Raw genomic sequence first — 24,283 nt, forward strand, 5'->3', positions numbered from 1 at the left:
TCCGGGTTCATCTGACACCGGGTGCGTCCACCATGCCACCCAAGTTCGACCCCAACGAGATTAAAGTTGTGTACCTGCAGTGCACAGGCGGCGAGGTGGGTACCACATCCGCCCTGGCCCCCAAGACCGGCCCCCTGGGTCTGTCTCCGAAGAAGGTGGGAGATGACATTGCCAAGGCCACCGGGGACTGGAAGGGCCTGCGGATCACGGTGAAGCTGACCATCCAGAACTGACGAGCGCAGATCAAGGTGGTGCCGTCGGCCTCTGCCCTGATCATCAAGGCCCTCAAGGAGCTGCCCAGGGACCACAAGAAGCAGAAGAACATCAAACACAGAGGGAACAGCACATTTGATGAAACTGTCAGCATCACTAGGCAGATGCGCCACCGATCCTTAGCCAGAGAACTTTCTGGAACCATCAAAGAGATTCTGGGGACTGCCCAGTCAGCGGGCTGCAATGTGGATGGCCACCACCCACACAACATCATAGATGACATCAACACTGGTGCAGTGGAATGCCCAGCTAGCCAAGAGAAATTTTTTCAAAAAAGGATCATCTGGCAACCAAAAAAAAAAAAAAAAGAAGAAGAAGAAGAAGAACCAGCTACTCTGCTTTTGATGCAGCTTCCTGCCAGTGCACCTGGGAGACTGGGAGACAATGGAGGATGGCCCCAGTGCTGGGATCTCCACCACCCTCCAGAGGAGGTCCTAGCTCCTGGCTCCAGCCTGATCTAGCTCCAGGATAGCTGAAGACATTTGAGGAAAGAACCATCAGATGGAAGATCTCTCTGCCTTTCAAATATACAAATAAATATATCTTTAAAAAATAACAGATAATACAATGTGGTTTTGACATACAGGTAGATATAGACACTGGAATAGCAAGTTAAATCCATACATGTAGGGCCTGGCATGGTAGCCTAGATGCTAAAGTACTCACCTTGCACACGCTGGGATCCCATATATACTCCAGTTCTAATCCTGGTGGCCCTGCTTCCCATCCAGCTCCCTGCTACTGACCTGGGAAAGCAGTAGAGGATGGCCCAAAGCCTTGGGACCTTGCACCCATGTGAGAGACCCAGAAGAAGCTCCTGAATCCTGGCTTTGGATCGGCTCAGCTCTGGCCATTATGGCCACTTAGGGAGTGAATCAATGGATGGAAGATTGTCCTCTCTGTCTCTCCTTCTCTCTGTATATGACTTCCCAATAAAAAAAAAAGAAAAAAAAATCTTTAAGAAAATACTGGAGAAGAACTTTAAATATCTTGGAATAAACCTAACCAAAGATGTGGAGGAAGGCCTCTATGATGAAAATTTTTAAGAAATCTATAAATGTAGTATTGATTATAGACAAAGTTACTGGGTAAATAATTCAATGAAGAAAGAATATTCTTTTCTTAAGATTTTTTTTTTTTGTGTGTGTGTGTGGGGTCAGAATTCTGGCACAGTGGACTAAGCCACTGCCTGCAACACAAGCATTCCATATCAGCTTCTGTTCAATCCCCAGCAGCTCCACTTCTAGTCCAGTTCTTGCTAATATGCCTGGGAAAGCAGCAGAAGAAAACCCTGGCCCATTCCACTCACTCACTCACTCACTCGTTCTCTCTAACTCCACCCTTTAATACATTCAAAAATTAAACCTAATTTTATATACTTGATCTGCTGCTTCTTTCTCAGGCACAATAGGAGGGAACTGGATCACAAATTGAGAAGCCAGTATTCATGCCAGAACTCAGCTAGGATGCCGGCATTTGCAGCTGGTGGCTTAACATGAAGTATCACAATGCTGGCCCCAGAAAAGATCATTTTTTCAACAAATTGTAGTTTTAGAGCAATTATATCAGTAAAAAAAAAAATTGAACTTTGACTCTTACCTTATACTATGCATGTAAAAATTAACTCAGTAGACAAATCAGAGAGAAAATAGGTTAGTGATTGCTTGGAACTGACAGGTGGGGAGAAAAACGTGAAGGTGCTAGGAATGAGTAGGAAGCTCCCTGCGGGGTTTGCAAAAATGGTCATGTTAGATCAGGCTGAACACCGCATGGCTCTGTGAATATACCAAAAACCGTTGGATTGCATGCCTTAAAAAGCTTCTTTATTTGGGGTGAGCACTGTGGTATAGTGGATTAAGCCACCATTTGGGAAACCTTCATCCCATGTCAGGTGCCAGTTTGAGTCTCAGCACTTCTGATCCCGGTTGCTGCTGCTGCATCCTGAAAGGCAGATGATGGCTCAAGTGTTTGTGCCCCTCCCAGCAACGTGATAAATCCAGAGTTCTGAGCTAGTGACTCCAGCCTGGCCCAGCCTGGTCCAGCCCTGGCTGTTTCAGGCATTTGGAAAGTAAATCAGCATATGGAAGATCTCTCTCTCTCTCTCTCTCTCTCTTTCTCTCTCTCTCTCTTTCCAGTAAGATGAACACAAACATTAAAGAAAATTGAAAAATGGGAATTCACTCCTCAAATGCCTCAAATGGCCACAACGGAACCACCAAAGCCTGGAGCTAGGAACTCAGTCCGGGTCTTGTGGCAACTCTAGAGGCCTGGGTCTGCCTTAGCAGGAAGCCGCAGTCAGAAGCTACTCCACATAGCTCACGCCTTAGTTTCCAGGCTACCTGCCTACCTCGAATCATATGCTTTAAATGGATTCAATGTGTTAAGTGGATTATCTGTATTATCTCTCCATAAAGCTGTTAAAAATTAACTCAAAATGAATCACAGACCTACACGGAATAGCTAACACTATTAAATCCTAACAGAAAAGGCAGTAAAGATTGTGTCACCTCAGATTCAGTAAGACTAATTAAACAGGATGCAAAAAGGTCAAACCACTCGAGAAAAAAGTTACGCTTCAGCAAATTTTAAAGCTTTTGCTATTTAAAAAACACTGTTCAGAAAATGAAGACAGGGCCCCGTGCAGTAGGACGGCCCAATGCCTTAGGATCCTGCAGCTGCTTGAGAGACCTGGGGAAGCTCCTGGCTCCTGGCTTCAGATCGGCTCAGCTCCGGCCGTTGTGGCTACTTGGGGAGTGAACCAGCAGATGGAAGAACTTTCTTTCTCTCTGTCCTTCTCTCTGTAAATCTGCCTTTCAAATGAAAATAAAAATCAGCAATGAAAAGGAATAAAATATACAAGAACAAGAAGTACGATTCTAGAAAGCATTTTGCCAAGCAAAAAACAGCAGATCCACAAGACGTCACGCTTTTGAATGGTTCCATGTATGTGACATTCTAAGGAATAAACAAGAACAATAACAACAACAACAACAAAAACAACATACTGGTGGTCACTTGGGCTGGAGCAGGGGCAGGAGAGTGAGGCAAATCGGGCAGAAGAGAATTCTGGGGGTTGACAAAAATGTGGTATGAGGCATTGCCGCATGAAAATTACAGGACAAGTTTATTGTAATGCAGAGGTACTTGAAATTCATAAATACAAAGGGCTTCAGAAAGCTCAAAAGAAATGTGCATTATGAAAGCAATGCATGGGCTTCAAATACTTTTTACCAAAAAAAAAAAAATATATCTTTTTTATTATAGTCTCATTTATCTCAGTTGTTGCCCATGGTTACATATCTATCCATTTGTCAAAACTCAAGTAACCCAATGAAGCTTCTTCCAAAAGTTCTTGAGACAAAAGGCAGCGGTGATGTTATACAGTGGGTTAAGCTGCCACCTGTGATGCTGGCATCTCATAGGACTACTGGTTCAAGTCCCAGTTGTTCCACTTTCGATCCAATTCCCTGCTAATGTGCTTAGGAAAACAGCAGAAAATGGTCCAAGGACTTGGGCCCTTGTCACCTCATGGGAGACCAGGACGGAGGTTCAGGCTCTCGTCTTCATACTGGCACAGTCGTCTTTGGGAAGTGAGCCAGCAAATGGAAGATCTCTCTCTCTCTCTCTCTCTTTCTCCTTCTCTGGAACTCTGCCTTTTAAATAAATAAATAAACAAATCTCTCTTTTAAAAAAGTTTATAGAAAATACATGATACAAAAAAAACCTACCCATTGGTTTCAAAATGTTTTGATACTTGTCTTTTCCATTTTTTTGAGGTCTTTTCCCCCTATTTTATTTCAAAGGCAAAGAAAGATATCTAATAACCTCTAGTGCATTCCTCAAATGCCTGCCACAGCTAAGATTTGGCCAGGTAAGGCTAAGAGTTCAGAACTCAGTAGTCAGGTGTCTAGTTTTGTGGCAGGGACCCAAGCTCGTGAGACTTCACCTCCTGCCTCCCCTTAGCAGGAAGCTGATCGGGAAGCCGAAGATCCAGGACCTGAACCCGGTGCTCCTATGGGCTGTGAGTGTCACACGTGAGGGCTTCGTTATTGCACCAAGCATCTGTCCTTCCATGACCCTATTTCTCCTTTTTAAAAAAGTATATGTATTTGAAAGACTTACAGAGACAGAGGGAGATAGTCTGGGGATCTTCTGTCCACTGGCCCACGTCCTAGATGGCTACAACAGCAGGGGGCTGGATTGAAATTGAAGCAGCTGGGACTCAGTGACCGTATTGGATATCTGTGTTTTTAGGCAGTGGCTTGACCTGCTATGCCGTAATCCCGGCTCCTCTACGGACTTTTTTAAAGTGCCTCTGTAACACTTCTAATAGGGTGATTTTACTGTATGTGAATGTTGTTTCAATAAACTGATTTTAAAAAATAACTTTAAAGAATACCAAAAAGGATCTAGTACAGTAGCCTCGCGGCTTAAGTCCTCATCTTGCACACTCCAGGATGCTATATGGGTGCCGGTTCATATCCTGACGGTCCCAGTTCCAACCAGCTCCCTGCTTGTGGCCTGGGAAAGCAATGGGTCCCTGCCCCTGTGTGAGAGACCCAGAAGAAGCTCCTGGCTTTGCATTGGTGCAGCTCCAGCCGTTGTGGCCGCCTGGGGAATGAATCAACAGATGGAAGATCTTCTCTCTGTCTCCCCTCTTTGTGTATCTGACTTTCCAATAGAAATAAAAAATAAATAAACCTAAAAAAATACCAAAAAGACATTAGGCAAAAGAAAAGTAATTATTTTTCTACATGAAAAGGTCAAGGGCCCGGCACAATGGTTCAATTGGCTAATCTTAGGCCTACAAACGCCAGCAGCCCATATGGGTTTCAGGTCATGTCCCAGCTGATCTAATTTCCATTCAGTTTCCTGTTTGTGTCCTGGGAAAGCAGTGGAGGATGCCCCAAGTCCTTAGGACCCTGCAGCCATGTGGGGAAACCAGAGGGGACTCCTGGTTCCTGGTTTCGAATTGGCTCAGCTCTGGTTGTTGCAGCCGTTTGGGGGAGCGAGGCAGCAACATTCCTCTCCGTCTTTCCTTCCTTCTGGAAATACGTCTTTCCAATAAAAATGAACCTTTTAAAAGAGAGTTCAAATACTACAAAAATAGACATGAGAAACAAAAATGAACATGCTCTCTGTGCCTTCTTTATCTGCTGTTCTATTAACAGTTTGTAAGTGTTCTTCCAGATGTTTTTCCACACACACACATTCCTTTACATCTGTTTAAGTACGTCAGGAGTCAGTAGAGTTCCTAGTGTTTGGGGACCTGCTCCATCTGTGGGCATTTTCATGATGTGCGTCCTTCTCTGGTTGATCAGTAGAAAAGAATCTTCCTCCTCTGGCGCCTCAGCACTTCTGCCTGGTCCAGGATGGACGGGCATCCCACGGAGCTGTGGCTGACTGTGTCTGCACGCCCTGGGTCAGCTGGCCCGGAGGGGGTCTGCCTGATCAAGTGCCAGCAGCTATTTGAGGCCAGAGGACGCCCTGTTCTTCAGACCTGTTGCCAAACCAGCCAGGTCAGTTTCTCCTCTTATTTCAAAGTTAATTTCCTCTGGTTCTCTTGCATTGCCACAGCATTTGGCCTGTTACTATTTGCTTCCAGGGACAGGGGAAGCAACAGTGAAGTAGTGTAGTGACCAAGGAAAAAATGGTTCTCTAACCTCCAGAGTTGACACCACGGCTTCCTGTTTCTTCACTTGCCGTTTTCATCATTAGGCTCAGAGTCAACCAGCTCCCCTGGCCTTGTTGAGTTTTTGTTCAAGGTCTCACAAGCCATTGGTAGTGACGGAGAGGGAAAAAGAGATAAGGCTGTGTTGTCTTCGGCCAATAGGCAGGCGGTGCCAGGCCCTGCCACCCATCTCCAAGCCAACATGAATGCCACAAGCACGAGGCTCGGCATTGGCAGCTGGAAGTGACAGGTGGCTTTTGCAATGCTATGTGACAGCTCTGGAGGATTTGCAGCGCTTGCACCTAGAAAGAACATCGGAGCACTCCGGGCAGCAAGGGGCTACTCCCCACAGCTGCTGCCCTTCATTGCCCCGACTCCCATCAAGCTCCCTTCTCGTTCAAGTGCACCCTAGCCTCTGATCACGCTAACCAGTGGGGGTCTCTGCTCATAGGAGGAATCCACAAGACAGTCCTACAGACTGGGGTGGGCCAGATGCAGAGATGACAACAGGCCAGGCTGTGGGTGACCAAAGGAGTGGCTTGGGGTTGAGGGGCCAGATAGGTGTCAAGACCCTTCATACCTTAAAGTTCGTTAGTATGCTTCTAACCCGAGTCTCCAGGCTACCAAGAATGCAAGCTACAGGGTCAGAGCTGAGCTAAGGTCCTGCTCTGCCACCACCCAGCCGTGTGGTGTCACACATGTTGCCTCACTATTCCCAACCCCAGTTTCTCCTCTTGGTTGGACAAAGTTGCAAAGTTTCTGCATTAGAATGCAGGGCTTAGCACAGCACCTGGGACCTAGAAAACATTGCTAGTGACCGTGGCCAGCACTGTTGCTGTTATTAAGAAAGTGCGCAGGTAATCACTGGGCATTTGCTATTTGCCTGGTGCCATGTTCTGGTCACTGTTGATCTCTACTGTGTGCTGGCGTCCCTGATGGACTGAGGCACTTTGAAAGGTGAATCACCCAGCCAACATTGCAGAGCCAGTAAGTGAACTCAGGGCCAGCTGTGATCTAATTCTGTGCCTCCAAGCAGCAGGTGAGACTGAAGCCCCAGAATCCCTGTCAGCAATACATCACTGGATCTAAGTCTGTGATCTTAGGGCTCCAAGGCGCTTGGAGGCACTCAACATTTAAGATTCATTCATTTTTATTGGAAAGGTAGATTAGATTTACAGAGAGGAAAGAGAAACAGTCTCTAGAGTTTCTATCTGCTGGTTCACTCCAAGTGACCACAATGGCCAGTCTGCACCGATCCAAAGCCAGGAACCAGGAGCTTCCTCTAGGTCTCCCACACAGGTGCAGGGTCCCAAGGCTTCGGGCCGCCCTTGACTGCTTTCTTGGGCCACAAGCAGGGAGCTTGATGGGAAATGAAGCAGTCAGGACGTGAACCGGTGCCCATATGGGATCCCAGCATGTGCAAGGCGAGGATTTAGCCATTGAGTCATTGTGCCAGGACCTGGAGGGGCTCAGCACTTAGAGTAAGACTCTGCCTCTGTGTGCTTCCGCAAGGCAGTGGGGCGGAATCCAAAGCGAGGCAACAGGAGAGGCAGAGATGGGTCCGTCTCTGGCACTGGATTCTCAGTCTGATCCCTTCAGCATGGGGGAAAGCCTACGCGTTTCTCCAACTTTCCCACAATCCCTTGGGTTTACAAGGGGCTTCCTTGCCTGGCTAGGCTCCGAAGACACGAGCTGAGGCTTGTGCCAGCCGACTGAGAGCAGAGAACGCACCTGGCAAGGGAGCCCCGTGAGAGAGGAAAGAGGCCCAGCGAGGGCTGACATCAAGCCCGAACAAAATAAGTAAAAATAAGTCAACTTGGCTTTTTCAATTATCTTTTTTATTGGAGAGTCAGAGCGCGCTAGAGTTCACTGATTTACTCCTCAAATGTCTGCAATGGCCAGAGCTGCAGCCTGAGACCGCCTCAGTCCACGTGTCCCACGGGGGCACTAGGGGTCCGACCACTTGGACTGTTACCTGCGGCCTTTGGGGAGGCGGAGTCAGGAGCAGGAGCTAAGACACAGTCCCAGGAACTCTGGTGGGCAAGTCCGAGCCACATGACCGCCAAACTTGCTTTTAAATTCCATTTTCCACGAACCTTTTGAGTTATACACGTACTGTCTAGTGCTGTTTCTGTGACTTATCTGTAGATAGGGGCTGTTCAGCAGCGGTGGATTGCAGAGGCTGCAGTGGCAGGGGTACGGGGTGTGGACCAGAATGCAGCACAGGAGGAAAGTGAGGGAACTGCTTTGTATCTTGACTGCCGTGCTAGGGTGTGTGAAAAGATCGATTTGTCAATATGGGCAGAACAGAGGTGAGCATGTGGCAAAGCAGTTAAGACACTGCTTGAGGGCCTGGCACGCCAGCCTAGCAGCTAAAGACCTTGGGTGCACTGGGATCCCATATGAGCATCAGTTCTTTAATTTATTTGTGTGTTTGTTTATTTATCTATTTAATACTTATTTATTTTTATTGGAAAGGCAGATATACAGAAAGAAGAGACAAAGAGAAAGATCTTCAGTCCATTGATTCACTACCCAAGTGGCTGTAACGACTGGAGTTGAGCCAACCAGGAGCCCAGAGCCTCTTCCAGGTCTCCCATGCAGGTGCAAGGTCCCAAAGCTTTGGGCCATCCAACTGTGTTCCCAAGTCACAATCAGGGAGCTGGATGGAAAGCAGGGCCACCGGGATTAGAATCAGCACCTGTATGGGATCCTGGAATGTGCAAGGTGAGAATTTTAGCTGCTAGGCCACCGCGCCGGGCCTGTGGGCACCAGTTCTAATCTCAGTGGCCCTGCTTCCCATCCAGCTCTCTGCATGTGGCCTGGGAAAGCAGTAGAGGACTGCACCAAAGCCTGGGACCCTGCACCCACATGGGAAGCCTGGAAGAAGCTCCTGGTTCCTGGCTTCTGATAAGCTTAGCACTGGTCATTGCAGCCACTTGGGGAGTGAATCAGCAGATGGAAGATCTTTCTCTCTGTATATCTGCCTTTCCAGTAAAAAATAAATAAATAAATCTTAAAAAAAAAAAAAAACACACACAACACTACATGGAACACTCAAATCCCGTATCAGAGTGTCTGGGTTCAAGCCCAGCGTTGTGCCCAATTTTAAACTTGGCTTTGATTTAGCTCAGTCCCATCTTTTATAGGGATTCGGGGAATGAAATAGAAGATAGAAGACCTGTCTTTCTGTCTCTCCTTCTCTGTGTCCTTCACACTAAATGAAAATAAAGAAAATAAGATTCTTAAATGACTGACAGATTTGTATCCTGAATTTTACTTTTAATGCAACTTATACCTCAACTAAAAGAGAACCAAAGCAAAATACTTCTCTCATACATGATCTCGCCGTATCCTTGCATCTCCATCACCCGGGGCAAGTCCTCTTCTTCATGCTATGGGCAGTGAAGTCCTGCCAGATCAGGACCCCAGATCTCCTGCCAGGAGAAAATCCATGCCTCACTTCACAACGTTATCATGCGGAAAACCATGGAGTGCGTCGACACAAACCTAGGTGATACATCTCAGTCATTCCTCATGGCCTTTTGACACAGTCAAGGGATACTGTGGGAATAAGGCATTTGGGTTAGTAGTTAAGACATCTGTTAATATACCTATATCCATACCAGATTGTCTGGGGTTGAGTCCTGGTTCCAATTCCTAATCCCAATTTCCCGCTAATGCAGACTCTGGAAGGTAGTAGTGATGGCTCAGGAAACTAAGTTCTTACTATCCGCCTGGGAGACTTGGGTTGAGTGTCCAGCTCTCAAGCCATCCGCCTAGCCCAATTCTGCTCCTGGCAGCTGGGAAATGAGCCAGCAGATGGAAGTATTCTCTCTCTGTCTCTCTCTCTCTCTCTCTCTGCTGCTTCTCAAATAAAAGGTTTTTAAAAAGAAAAAAATGAAGTCCAGTAAAGATGAGATGTTGTAAAGCTGCTGCTGGCATAGCACGACATACTGTTTTACAGCAAACTTCTTTTTAATGAGCAGGAGGAGTGCACGCTGGGTTATTGTAAATACATAAGCCAGTAACACAGCTTTATTATCATCATGTTCTATGCACTATACATAATTGTGTGCTATATTTTTATACAGTTGGCAGTACAGTAGGTCTGATAGCACCAGCATCACCTCTGACACGAGTCGTGTGTTGCGCTACAGCCTTATGGTGGGTACGATGCCACAGGGCCATAGATTCTTCACCATCATTCTAATCTTATAGGATTTCATGTACACACACCCCAGGTGGCTTCCCAACCACTATCCCAATGCTCACCCCAGATCAGGAATTTTTATTTGTTTGTTCATTCTTTGTGGTTTCCACAAGCAAACTTCCAATATGCGTTGGGAGATTAATCCCAGTGTTAACAAAACACATCCTCTCTGGGCCCTTTTAACAAAAGCTTTGAACAAATGCCTTCGGTGGTTCTAACAAAGGAGTATCTCAAAGACTTCAAATAAAGTATAGGCTAAACACAGAGGGGCCCTTGACATTGACAACCCCTAAATGGTTAGGGCTATTGAAACGCACTTTGAGAGTAATTTAGAGCCGGGCGTTATTTCTAAGGGACTGTCCAAACAAGTACATCATGTAATGCAGGAGCTAAGCAAACGGCCTCTTGCTTTCTCAACAGCCCCAGGGTGTTCAGATCAGATTGGGAAGTTCTTCTCAGGCCCCCTGGCAAAGGTACAACTATCTTTATGATTTGTTTCCAGGCATGTCTGGAAGGGAATTTATCCATGCCCCATAAATATGATAGGTTGGAAATAAACAGTCGCAGGGGCCAGCCTCACAGCATTAATGATGTCAACTCATTCAAGCTACCAATGCAGTGGGTGGCTTATAAGCAATAAACATTTCTTCCTGTTGGTTCTGGAGGTCTGGCAAGTCCAAGTTCAAGATGCTAGTACATTCAGTGTCTGGTGAGGGCTATTTCCTCCCATGGCGTGCCTTCTCGCTGCCTCCACAGACAAAAGAAAGGGGGAAGGAGCTTCCTGGGACCTGTTTCAAAGGAACACGAATCCTCTTCCTCAGGGCAAATGAACTCGGGGTCTGATCATCTCATGTCCCTCCCTCCTCATGCCAATATTCAGGGGTCAGGATGTCATCATCTGCTTTTTGGCAGGACACAGAATTCTGACCACCATGTGCCAGGGACCATCCTAGAGACAGACATATGACTCAGAATAAAGTACTCAAGGTCACTGAGCTCATAAAACGTATGATCTAGAGGAAGAAAAAGTCAGTAAGGAAGCAGTCACCAAAGTCCAACACAATGGCTAATTTAGCCATTGGCTAAAGTTTCACTTTGCAGTCACAGGAACCCCATGTGGGTCTTGTTGTTTGTGCCCCAGCTGCTCCACTTCCCATGCAGCTCCCTACTTAAGGCCTAGGAAAGTAGTATAGGATGGCCCAGAGTTTTGGGACCCTGCATTCATGTGGTAGACCCAGAAGTTCCTGAATCCTGGCATTGACTGGCTCAGTTTCAGCCATTGAGGATATTTGGGTAGTGAATCAGCAGATGGATGATCTCTATTTCTCCTTCTCTCTGTAAATCTAATCTGCCTTTCCAAAGAAAATAAACAAATCTTAAAAAAAAAAAAAAAAGTCCTGGTGCAATAGGCTAGTGGCTGAAGTCCTTGCCTTGCATGTGCTGGGATTCCATATGGGCGCTGGTTGGTGTCCCGGCTGCTCTGCTTCCCATGCAGCTCTCTGCCTGTGGTCTGGGAAAGCAGTCAAGGATGATCCAAAGCCTTGGGACCCCGTACCTGCATGGGAGACCCAGAGGAAGCTCCTGACTCCTGGCTTCGGATTGGCTCAGTTCCAGCCGTTGCAACCACCTGGGAAGTGAATCAATGGGTGGAAGATCTTTCTCTCTGTCTTTCCTTCTCTCCATATACCTGACTCTCCAATAAAATAAAATAAATATTTAAAATAGAAAAAGAAAGCAAACATCAAATAGTAACAGCTGATGGGTGGCAATAAAGGCTGCCTACCTTCGACAACAGGGTTGGATGCCTTCTCCAAGCAGTGGAGGGTGAGCTGTATGCACACTTCCAAACCTGGGGACACAAGGGCCTGGCTAGGGCAGTGGGGTCGTGGGGGCACTGCCGGCATAAAAAGCCTGTCTGGAAAGGAGGTCATGGAAGGTGAGCCTGACAAAGGAGCCAGCTTAGAAAGAGACTTCTGTGCCAAGCTGTGGAGACCAGGCATTCCCTGGGAGAAACTACAATGTTTAATCATGGAAAGGGAGATGCTTCTTCCTCCACCAGTCCTGGCTGCAGGGGAAGGATGAGGCTGAAGTCAAGGTGATGCCCTGGCAAGGCTGCTGCCCAGACAAGAGGGGCAGAAGTCCAAAGGAGACAGGACCTGCCACGGAGTTGGACAGCACAAAAGACCTTTGCATTAACTAACGGAGAGATTGGTGGGTGAGTGAGTGAGGAAGGTGGGGTTTAAGAGAGCTAGCTGATCGAAGCTGGTCAGGACCAATTCAGAGACAATGGTAAATTCACTGAACTGGAGAACAAGTTTGGCTTATGTGACTTGCCTGGAATGAAAGCAAGGCTTTCCCTGAACTTCCCTTATCTGCCCACAGACACACCCTCCCCTAGGAGCCAGTTGTCATGGTCCCCCCTCCCTGGGGCATCTCATCAACCTGGAGAAGATTTAAGTCACAGGGCAGGAGAAAACCAAGGGATAACAGCACACTCGCCTGGACTCTCACTTTGCCTTGAGGGCAGATTCTTCATCTTTTCCAGAAACTATTTGCTGCTCCCCCTAAGGTGCCGGCCTCCCGCTGACTTCTGTACCCTTGAAGAGGCCTACAAGCTTCTAGATCCTACTGAGTGCTAAGTAGTCCCTCTTCTTTCCCATCATGCCCCTGTGTGTGCACCAGATGTGGACACAGATTAGAGAGCTGAGGGAAGCTTTCCCTGCCCCAGGTGGATGGGTGCTCCCACACTCTTCCCTTCCTGCCGGGCACCCTGATGTTTCCTGCCTTCTCAGAAAACGGGAGAAGCAGAGAAAAAGGGTTCCTGTGTAGAGTTCTTGCTTTGGGTTGTCTTGCTGTGTGCTGGGTTAATCTCCTACCATGGGCATTTCCACACACTCTTTCAGTCGCTGCCATCATTGTGTCCTCTAAGGATTGGAACAGAGCGCCAGACGTGCCCGTCAGTCTTACAGTTTCCTGAAAGTCCTCCTTTTGTGCTCAAATTTTGCGATCCCCGCGAGATCATCAGGTGTCTGAAGTCGGTGCAAATGCATAAAGGCGGTTTATTCATGCTCACCTAGGCTCCCAGCTGCCACACCCGCCCAGCAGGACGGGGCAGCAATAACAGCCGAATTCGCATCAGCAGCAAAAAGGGCAGAAGGCCCAGAAGAAAAAAAAGGGCTGAGGTTCAACAGCACAGGGTTTTTAAGCATTTCAGGCCAATGCCATATAATTATACAGTCATGATTGGTCAGTTTAACTGTTAACATTTAAAAAGAGCAAATTGGCAGGCTTTGAAGCAAGCAACTTTCAAAAAGCACAAACTGATGAGCTATAGGGCAGTTAGGAGCCTTATCTAACACCAGGGGCCTCCTTCTTGAGGAGTGACCTGCCAGATGTCCTGCCAGGTGTCACGTAGACTGACTGGCAGGCCTGGAGCTCACACAGCCCCCAGCCAAGCAAGGCAGAAATCACAAAAGCAGAGAACACCTAGGTTCTTCAGTCCCTGCTAAGCAACCTACTGTGAAGAAATCTTCAAATGATCCTACCTTGAGCGGGTCAACTGGTTCCTATAAGGACCGTCATGGCTGTACCCACTCCCCAAATAAGGAGAAAGCAAATACAAATGACTTGAGGAAAGGACAGGAACCGTCTTCATGAGGGTCATGGCTTGAGAAGTTTGTGCTTGGCAAAGATAATAGACTGGTTGACATAGTGGTTGTTTGTCTTTGAATAGCGCTTCTCTGGGAGGGAAGAATGACACTGCTTACTGAAAAAAGAAAAACCAAGACTCAATCCTACACTCACCCTTCCCCAGGCCCCAATAAAAGACAAGTGATAGCAACATTTTTGCTGAATATCATTCTCCAAAATATTCATATTGAATGTGCATAATCTCACAGGAGTGGTTTATATTCCAAACATGTGTCAACACATTATTCATATACCTCCATAAGCCTTGAGTATTGAATGGAATAATATAAGCAGATGTGTGAGGGAAGAAAGTGCATTTCACAGTCTGGAATTCAGGATTCTTGCCTTGGGTCAACACCACAGAGAGCACTTCGGGGAGCAGACACCTCTAGGAGGAGGCAGAGATGAGGAAAGAGGCCACCGGCAGAGCCCACGGAGCCCCCACACTGGTGGGGCAGCGGGACCAGAGGCCACCGGCAGAGCCCACGGAGCCCCCACACTGGTGGGGCAGCGGGACCAGAGGCCACCGGCAGAGCCCACGGAGCCCCCACACTGGTGGGGCAGCGGGACCAGAGGCCACCGGCAGAGCCCATGGAGCCCCCACACTGGTGGGGCAGCGGGACCACAAGAGGCCTAGACAAGGTGGAGGAAGAAGGAGGAAGGCATGCGATCCTTTGGTCTTCAAGAAAGAGGCGTGACCATTAGCACTCCTGTTTGGGAGTCACTCAGTAATGGGAAAAGCACAAGGTTTCATTCATTTTGGAGACCAGGTATAAGACTTTTAGTTCGGTGACTTGGTTTATCTTAGAGGGGAGAATGTCTGTTATTGCTTTGTTTCTCCTTCCTGTGGGACTTTATGCACTCAACACTGCAGCAGATAAGCCTTTTTAAAAAAAAAAAAAAAATTTTCCTTGCTGTGAATTGCACAAAGGCAGGGCCAGCCCTGGCCTTCCACATTACAGCATCTTATTCTGGCACGTGCTAGATGTGTATAAATAGATGCATAGACACATCAAAACGCTTTTACCTGGAGACAGAGCTGCACGGATTTCCCGTTTTGATCCTTTCTGCAATGTTTAGTTGCGGTGCTGTGAGCTGGGGCACTCTCTGAACTGCTAGTTCGCTTTCACTTCTACGCATCAGTGTTGCCAAGGGTCGGTTCTGTCAGAGCTCACGTGGGTCTGACACTCCCGGACTCTGGCGGCGGGGAGCGATCCCACAGCGAGGTCGGGCACGCTGCCCGACCTGCCACACCACCTGACACCTGCCATGACCACCACCTCCTAGGCTGCCCACCGGGGCCTGCGAGGGCATCCCCCAAGCCGCGCCCCCGCTAGGATTTCCCTTCGGGTCAGGTTACGCCCCGTGCGCAAAACGGAGCGCCTCAGGCATCAAGGACGCCACGTGAAGCCAGCCGCACCAAAGGGAGGCAGTGTCATTTAGGTAGCCGGCTTCTGCCCCGCTGGCCTCCACTCAGTCCCCTGGGCCCAGCGCCTAGAGCGCGGACGATGCCCGTGCTCCCCAGCCCCAGTTCCCTCCACGTGTCCTGTCTTCCCAGCAGCCTCCTCTGCCGCCTCAGGAGGAAAACCTCCTGACAACTCGCGGTCTGAGGACTACCACTCCCAGAAGGCGACGCGCCGCCCTCCGTCTCCGCCCTCCTCCGCTGGGACGCGCAGGCGCCCTGAGCTCCGTCAACAAGCCGGCCTGGCGTGGATCGATTGCAGTGCTTTATGGGAATTGTAGTTCTTGGGGGCGCACGCCGGGCCTTTAGTCAGAAGGGCGAGAACTACAAGACTCGGCTGCCCCAGCGCACCGAGCTCGATCACGTGGCAGGGGACCGACCGGGCGTGCGTGCCGCCGTTGATCCGGTGCTGCAGTGAGGAGGTGGTTCTCGCCCGTGTTGTGTGTGTGTGTGTGAGTGAGTGTGTGAGTGAGTGAGTGTGTGAGTGAGTGAGAGCGCGAGCGGGCGAGTGAGTGAGTGAGTGTGTTGGGGGGGCACTCGGCCTGTTGTTGTCCCCTCCACCCTTCCCCCTTCCCGCCGCCGCTGCAGTGGCCGCTCCCTGGGCCGTAGGAAATGAGCGATAACGATGACATCGAGGTGGAGAGCGACGTGAGTCCCGGGGCTTCTTCCTTCCCGGGCGGGTTGTCAGGCGGGGACAGCGGCCGGGGCGCTCCACGGGGCGACGGCCGGAGGGGAACCGGGCCGCCGTCGCCTGCTCCTTCCCCTCCGCTCCCGGCTCGCTCCCCCTCGGGACTCCTGGCCGGAGCGGCCTCCCGGGACTGCAACTGGGGAGCCGACTGGCGGCCTCTGGGATGCCCCCCCAGCCCCACTCTGCAGCCACCCTACCCAGCTCCGGGCTCCGTGGGACAGGGAGGGGGTGCGCCCGGGATCCCATTGTCCGGATCCTGGGTGGAAGGACCCGACCCTTGGGGTCCGCCGCCGTCGCCTCCTCCCGTGACCCGCCGACCTCAGGAGGGGCGAGGCAGAGCGGAGAGGGCTTGGGGAGCGTCCCAGAAGCCCGAGCTGGGTCCGACGGGGAGGAGAGAGTGCTCGGCCACCCCTCTGGCCCCGGGTCGGATCCCGGAAGGAGGAGGGCGGCCCTCGGGACCCCCTGCCCTGCTACCGGATCCCGCTGGGGAGGGTGGGGTAGGGGCGTGGGGTGGAGAGGGAGGGGTGAAGCGCTGACTCCCCTCACCCCCACCCGCCGCTTCCTCCGCCGCCGGCATTTTCTTTCTTAATATTATTGAGTATGAAGTGTTAAAAATAACTTCTATATTTTCTATTTTTTTTTCTCTCTTATTCCAGGAAGAGCAGCCGAGGTTTCAATCTGCGGTACGTCTCCTACTCTCCATTTCGTTTTCATTTCCGTTCAGTTCTAGTCCTTTTTGGGGTCAGAGAGAGAAAAAGAGATTGTTGTAATACTTATTTAATATGGTAGTAAACTCTTCCTGTTAATCGCCCAGGTGAGGTGGGGCCCGTCCTGGGACTCTTGGGGTGGGGGGGCAGGGAGCGTGTTTGCAAATTGCAGATCCCATAATTCTAGATTGTCAGGTGGTTGAGCGGTGAGGGAGAGCAGCTGTGTGTGAAGAAATGAAACGTTCTGTAGCTTTCACGTGGGCTTCCCGCCGTGGCTGTGTTAAGTGGGAGATGAGAAGAAAGTGTGTTTGGAAGCAGGCGGTAGCATGGCTGCTGCTCGGGGCACAGGAGCTGGGAGACAGACTCAGGACCAGGGAGGTTTTGAATCCTTGCCTCATAGTAGTTTTGAAAGGATGAGGCAGCAGTGGCCCAGGCACGTGACTGCTGGAGACTGGTCAGGCCCCACACAGTGCTGTGAGCAAACAGCGAGGGGTGCCTCGCTGGGCAAGGAGAGGTGTTGGACATTTTTAAAAGCAGCTCTGTCTCTGCCGATTCAGAGGGATGCGCCTCTGCTCTCGGACCTGGCCTCTTGGTGATGTGCGTGTGACTAGATGAGGAAAAGGGGGGCTGCCAGAGGCTCCCACAGAAACACCAAGATGTGCGGTTCAAGAACTCGTCTGCTGGGGCGGGGACAGGCAGGGAGGCCGATGAGGACAAAGTGAGGCTGGAGACGGGACACACGTGTCCTTTCCTGAGAGGCGGGCACTCCGTGACCCCAGTGGCTGGCTCTGCGGGAGCAGCACCTGCTGTGGCCAGAGCTTTCTGTTCTTGAAGACGTACTGAGAATGCTGAACTGGCGCATAATTTTTTTTCCGGTTTTCTGAATAATGTGTGGCGCTGCTGGGTGGGGGCCGCCGCTTGTAAGACCTTGACTGGGAGGCCAGCTCTCTTCTGCCCCTTGTCTTGGGCAGAGCAAGGGAAGGTTTTCTGATAGGGTGGACTTTGAGGATGCGGTTGTCCGGGGGGCACATGTGGGGTTTTTTTCCTGGCTAGTGGTTGTGAAAAATGACTTGTCGAAGTATTGTCACATACTCACATTCCCACATCCATGTCCCAGCTGAGTTCCTCTTGTTCATTACGCTCGTCCCCCCGAATGTGGACTTGGAGTTGGTTTTGCCTAATCCGGGTTGGAGGGAGAGGGTCGCACGGTTAGGATCCTGTGAGTGTGGGTGATGATGGCTGCTCGGTGAGGGGGCAGCTCTGTTGATGCACGCTTCTGGACAGAGCTCTCATCCACACGAATGTCAGTGTAAATTTGTGTATTAAATTATTAAAATATTTCCGCTCTCCTAGAGTGCGCAACGCCTTGTTTTGCCCAGATGTTTTTAGTTTGCTGTTCAGATGCCACGAATTGTCCCTTACTTTTGATAGTAATTTTGACATTATTTTGACACATCTGCTTGGGATTTTAATATTTTTTTAGAAATTTTAAAAAAATATTTATTTATATTGGAAAGGCAAATTTACAGATTTATGGCTTTCCCAAGCTATAAGTAGCAGAGAGCTGAATCGAAAGTAGAGCAGCTGCGACTCACCGGTGCCCGGATGGGGTGCCAGTGCTTGCAGGAGGAGGATTAGCCTGTTGAGCCGAGCTCATCAGTAGCAAGGAGAGAAAAAGCAGATCTATTTTTTTTTTTAAAGCAGATCTATTACAGATGAATTTCATAATGTATCAAACTTGCACATGTGTAGGGTTAAAAAAAGGACCTTTTTAAAAAAAAAATTTGGCTGAATGTATCTTTCTCCTGAGATTTAATCTAAATAAAAATAAATTGTGTGTGTGTGGGGGGGGAATTTTCTGTGAGTTTTGCCTTAGGAAAAAGGTCCAGTAAAACAAAATTGAACGACTTCATATTTAGGAGGGCAGAGACCTTTTTTCAAGTTACCTGGAAAAGATTCAGGGAGTCGCCAAGTCAGGAGAGACGGCCTTTCGCGTGTGACGTTGTCAGGACCAAGCCCGAGCCTTGCCAGGGGAGGAGTGCGGGAGTCTGTCGGAACCGAGTGAGGAAGTGAGGCCAGCTGCAGCGGAAAGTGAAACTGACTGGCCGCGTGTTTTCTCTGGGGCCGCTGCTGTGCAGAACAGCCCGGTCTGGCTGTGCAGGCGCGTGCTGCCCTGCAGACTTTTATTGTGTTTCTGGAGGGAAAAGGTTACATCTTAAAGACATGTCTCTGTCTGAAACCGTGATCTCTTGGGCAAGGGAGTCCCTGCACTTTGCTTCTGCCCAGGCAGTGTCTCTGGGAAAAAGTGCAAGGGCACGAGACGTGGCAGCCAGGCCGGGTGCGTCCAGAAACACGGCCTCTGTGGCCGTGGGCGGTGTGCGCTCCGAGTGTCCTTGCAGGACCAAGTGTACACCTCTCCAGGCTGATACATTTTATGTCTCCCGAGCTCCTGGCTTCCCCAGCAGTCGCTTGTATGCCAGAGGGAACAGGCCGAGTGGCCACTGAGGTTGGAATTCACCCAGGAAACCACGGTCTGTTGGCACGACTCTGTCGCTGGGCAGGAGTGCTGCCCCGAGCCTGTGTTCTCTGCTCGGAGTGCTGACCGTGATGGCAGAAGTGCCAGGTTTCATTCCTGGGTGTACTGTTGGTTTTCGAGTGGAAGGCATTCTTATATTTAAAAGAGTCCTTTATCAAGATGCCAGCAGTGTTGAAAGAGTTGATGCAAGAATTCAACCTGAGTTTCACTTCCAGCTTCCTGACCAAGGTAGCCCTCCTCCTGCCTGGCTCTAGGGCAATGCCATGTTTGGATGGGACTGTTGCCAGGTGATAGGAAAAGCCTGGAAAACAAACATCTTAGTTAAATGATGTTGGGAATGATGATCCCAGGCGCTGGGCTTCAGGAGCGCTGCTAGGAAATGGAAGTGAATCCCTTCCTGTCGGGGACCTTGGCGGGCTGGTCTCATCCTGGCGGCCCCTGATTTCATGTCGCAGTTTTCATGTCGGTGGAAACGATCAATCTAAGTTGCTTGCAAATTGAGTTGTATTTATCCTACCTGGTTTTTTGTTTTGTTTTGTTTTGTTTTTTAAGATTCATTTTAGTTTTATTGGAAAGGCAGCTATACAGAGAAGGAGAGACAGAAGGATCTTCTGTCTGCTGGTTTATTCTCCCAAGTGGCTGAAGTGGCCAGAGCTGAGCTGATCCACAGCCAGGAGCCAGGAGCTTCTTCTGGGTCTCCCACGTGGGCACAGAGTCCTGAGACTGCTTTCCCACGCTACAAGCAGGGAGCTGGGTGGGAAGTGGAGCAGCTGGGATTCGGACCTGCACCCATATAGGAGCCCTGCGGTTACAAGAATACTTTAGCCATTAGGCTATCTTGCCAGGCCCCCTACCTGGTTCTTAGGTATGGAAGATGAATAGCTGTCTTTTGAGGAGACATGGGGACCAATGTGTTTGTAGTGTCCTTAGTATCTAAAAAGAATTAGTTTGATAAAAATCACTGTATCAGCTTTCCTGTGAAATGCAGTCTGCCAGTTTCTGAAGAGAAGCCACTCTTGGGTGGGCAGCTCTGTGTTAGGATTGACTCCCTCTGGAGGTATTGCGGTGGGGGGGTGCAATGTCTGGGCCCCTGCCATGGTTCTGGGGAGCTTGCACGTCCTCTCTAACCTCTGTTAGCGTTTACTTCCGCCTGCTATGGGCCTGCCCTCGCAGGAAATAAGGCTGCTGGCCAATGCCTTGAATGAGGAGGCATTCTCTGTACAGTAACTTGAAAGGAAATCATTTTAAAAGATTTCCCTCAATTTTGCATAGATATCTGCAGCCTGGACGACCTCCTGCCTGATGAGCAACTTTTTGGCAAACAAAATACTGTTTGCCTTCAGCCTGCAGCAGCAATCAGGCTACGCGTGCTTGTTAGTGTCAAAGATAGACAAATTGTAGGTGGAGACTTGGATTCTGGCTGCCGGTGTGGAAAGTTTGGTAGAAATCAAGCTGAAGTTGAAAAAAAAAAAATAAAACCTTTGGCAGAGATCTCTAAGCTGGAAGCGATCTGGTGCGGTGCTTCCTGCTGCGCATCTGTGGGCCACTCCTGGTGCTGTGTAGCCCTTGTTTCTGTTCACTGGGCTGCCCTGCAGGAAGACTTTCCTGGCAGAAACTGCGCAGCCTGTGTGCCCCGAGAGCAGGCAGCGGGCAGCCCCTGCTCCTGGAGAGCTCGGGGGCTGCTGCACAGCCCCGAGGATACCTCTGCTGTCTGCCTAATTAATTCCACAAGGGCAGCAGCCATTCTCATTATCAAACATCTTTCTTATTACTGGCAAGAGAAAGCGGCCTGAGCCTTTTTTTTTTTTTTTTTTTTTTTGCTCAAGACACAAGGTGTTTATACCCCACACCCGCTGTCTGCTTTAACCAGTTAGGTTCTGTGGGAGGCTCTCAGATGCCTTGTCACCAGGCGTCTTCGCTGGTTTTTTTCTTTCTCGGCTCTGCAGTCTGGGCCCATCCCGAGAGGGCTCCAGCAGGTGAGGACAGTTAGGAAGGCTGGAGGCAGGGGCGAGCCGGGGCGAGCAGCATCAGACTGGGTGGACCTGTGGTTTGAAAGCGTTTCCCTGTGGAGATGAAGGTATTTTAGTTTTTCCTGTGCATCTTCAAGCCACCAGCAGTGCAGTTCACAGTTGCCGGACTAGGTGTGTGTGTTCTGCATGTTTTTAACTTGTTCCTTCCTTACCTTCCTTACCATTGTCTCAAGAAGAGCTTCTAAGCCGGCTCCATGTAGGCGCGTAGCAGCTCAGGGATGGACATGGCAGCAGGGATTGGTCAAAGATTCCTCCCTTCTGGTAGTTAAATTGGGCTTGGAACCTCCGCAGAAATTCCATCCACTGCTTTGAGAACAACAGGCCCTGGCCCAGGCTTTCTACCAGTCAGTGGACTGCTGCCTTTTCCTTGTGGAGCCAACTTCTCAAACTTGGCTGGCTCCCCAGATGAGAAGCCAAGATTTCTGCTAATGGTCCACAGCCAAGTTCACTTACAATCCTCTAACCAAAAGACTTGTTGTCCATTTGAGTCCTTTCAGAGCCCAGTGAATGGGAGGGGGTGGTGCAGGGCCGGGATGATTTTGGTGTCAGATTATTCCTAGCTCCACCCCTTCAGCACAGGCCCTCCGGGAAATGGAGCACAACTTGGTTCTGGCCTGTTTGAGATTTGCGGGGCTCCCCCAGAAACAAACCGGACAATTCGAATTTTATTTGTAGGAGTGAGGGATTGTGGGTAACCCTGATGCCCAGAGCTTCTGTGCACAGCTCTAAGGCAGGAGGAGGGCCAGGAGTCAGTGATTTAGTTGACAGGAGTATCTTGGGCTACTGCTGGAGACCCAAAGCTGGGTGATTAATTTGCATGTAAATAGGCCACGTTGGGGGGGGATACATTAGGAGGCCTTCTAAAGTCCTGCCTAGCCCTGGCCCAGCTTATCTTTGTACAGATAACTAAAAGGAACTGTAAGTCAGCAGAGGGCCACGTGGTTCACTGTATTACTGTATTTCCTTCCTTCCCAGCTCTGGTGTTGTGATGTAATGCCGTTTCCCTCTGTATGCAGGTCGCTTCTTCAGTTGTTCTCCCCCCCACCGCCCCCCACTTCTCTGTAGTATCCCATTATCCCTGTGGTTCAGTAGACATTCCTTTTTACAATGAATTCGAATTTAGCAAGATTAGGACAGCTCTAGAAGTGCTCCTAGCCTCTCTCCATTCCCACCTGCCCCCCACAATCTCCAAAGGAACAGCGCTATTGGCTGTGATGGGAACCACATGTGTGACTCAGCAGAGCTGCAGGTGAGGTGTTGGGCTTGGGGATCCGGAGGTCACCCGGATGACCACAGCCCCCCACCCCTTCCTGGATGTGACTCAGATGCACCAGGCTAGTCACAGAAGACCCGCAGGTACTTTTCTTCCCCCAGGTCTTGTCTCTGCACCTTGTGGAGTACAGGGATTCTCCTGAGAAGGCGTTTGTCCTCTGCTGAGGAGAGTTGCTTGTTCTGGCTGCTTTATTTTCCAAGTGTCTGGCCCTCCAGGTAGATGACACGAGCTGGTCTTCCCAAACAGAAGCCCTTCAGCTTAGCTAAGGGCAGCTGTGTGTGTGCTGTGATTTCCTGAGATGAGGTGGCCTGGGGTCCTCCCTGCAGGTTAGTAAGGGGCTGTATCCCCTGTGGAAGGGACGCCCTGGGAATGGAGACCTGCTGAAGCACCACAGTGTGCTGTGGAAGCCCAGCTTGTTGGCTCTTGCTCCCTTGCCAGTGGATTGCTTCTTGGGAACCCAAGCAAGACAGGTCAGAGACTTAGGGTGTTTAAATACTGCTAAATGAGCCTTACGTGCACAGATGCCTGAGGGAGTTTGCTCTGAGTGTCAGAAGGCCAGCCGGTTCAGAAGTGCCTTTCCCCACTCATCCTGGGAGGGAAAGCCTTGGCAGGGGAGCCCCCTGGATATACTTTCAATCATCATTGTCTCTTAGTGGTCTCGGGCGCATGCATCTGGGTTTCTGAGGGGCACAGTTTCTGCGATGTGGTCTACAGTCTTACACCTGGTGCCTTCTGGGGGCCTGGTGAGTAGGCCAGAGCCTCACGGTGATGGGCTTCTCCTAGTAACCTGACTCGTCCTCGGGCACCCCCTTCCCCAGGGACTTCTTACGGGGGGGGGATCACATCTTAGAAAGGGACCCACTGATGCCTGTCTGATCACCTCCCAATCATAGCCTGGTGGCTTCTGTCACACAAGCAAGCAGGGAGGCACTGACGTTGCAGGAGAGTCTCACTTTGTCCCCCACAAATAACTTTGATTTTACTTATGCATGAGCTGGATGCCTCGAGCTACTGTGGATGTTCCTGTCGCAAGCCTTGCTCACCCCTTTCTCCCCTTCAGCAGAGCCCAGTTCTGGAGACTCCTAACTGCTCTCCTCGACGAGTCCATCCCCATCCACTCGCCAGGGACAGCGCTGACACCATACACCTCCAGGCCGCACGGCACTCGCCTTGTTCCAGGCCAAAGGAATGGCCTTCCTGACGTACTCTTTCTCCCGTTCTTCTAGGCTGACAAACGGGCTCATCACAATGCGTTGGAACGGAAACGTAGGGACCACATCAAGGACAGCTTCCACAGCCTGCGGGACTCGGTCCCGTCCCTCCAGGGAGAGAAGGTGAGCTGCTTGACAAAACTGGCCGCTGCTAGCTAGGGGCTGCTGCTGCTTTCTTTTTATTTTAGTTAATTTATTTTTATTTGCAAGGCGTATTTACAGAGAGAAGGAGATACAGAAAGATCTTCGTCCACCAGTTCACTCCCCAAGTGGCCGCAGCAGCCAGAGCTGAGCTAACCAGATCCAAAGTCAGGAGCCAGGACCTTCTTCTTGGTCTCCTACGTGGGTGCAGGGTCCCAAGGACTTGAACCATCCTCTGCTGCTTTCCTAGGCCCTAACATGGAGCAGGATGGGAAATGGAGCATCCATGACTAGAACGGCACCCATAAGGAATGCCAGCAATACTGAGTGGAGGATTTGCTGGTAGAGCTACCTTGCCCACTGCTGGGGACTTCCTGTAGGGGACACT

The 24,283-nt window shown here is 50.0% G+C and overlaps 1 protein-coding gene and 1 pseudogene across 6 annotated transcripts in view; both read left to right on the forward strand.

Moving 5' to 3' along the window:
* LOC121153240 lies at nucleotides 1–15,727 on the forward strand (annotated as a pseudogene). The gene is made up of 2 exons (XR_005883349.1): nucleotides 1–606; nucleotides 15,591–15,727. The product of XR_005883349.1 is annotated as a 60S ribosomal protein L12-like (transcript).
* MAX (MYC associated factor X) overlaps nucleotides 15,693–24,283 on the forward strand; it is a 24,908-nt gene continuing 16,317 nt past the window's right edge. For 3 of the 5 annotated variants that reach the window (XR_005883333.1, XR_005883334.1, XM_040975450.1), the window contains exons 1-3: nucleotides 15,693–15,957; nucleotides 16,654–16,680; nucleotides 23,770–23,877. Coding sequence is in view for 3 of the 5 variants with exons in the window: in XM_040975450.1 (XP_040831384.1) it covers nucleotides 15,922–15,957; nucleotides 16,654–16,680; nucleotides 23,770–23,877 (171 nt within the window). In the remaining 2 variants the exon portion in view is untranslated. The remainder of the gene's footprint in view (nucleotides 15,958–16,653; nucleotides 16,681–23,769; nucleotides 23,878–24,283) is intronic. The other 2 variants (XM_040975452.1, XM_040975453.1) reach the window with 2 other exon arrangements.

The sequence above is a fragment of the Ochotona curzoniae genome, unplaced genomic scaffold, assembly GCF_017591425.1.
Source record: "Ochotona curzoniae isolate NIBS_2020 unplaced genomic scaffold, NIBS_Ocur_1.0 contig_2688, whole genome shotgun sequence".
NCBI classification, from domain to species: domain Eukaryota; kingdom Metazoa; phylum Chordata; class Mammalia; order Lagomorpha; family Ochotonidae; genus Ochotona; species Ochotona curzoniae.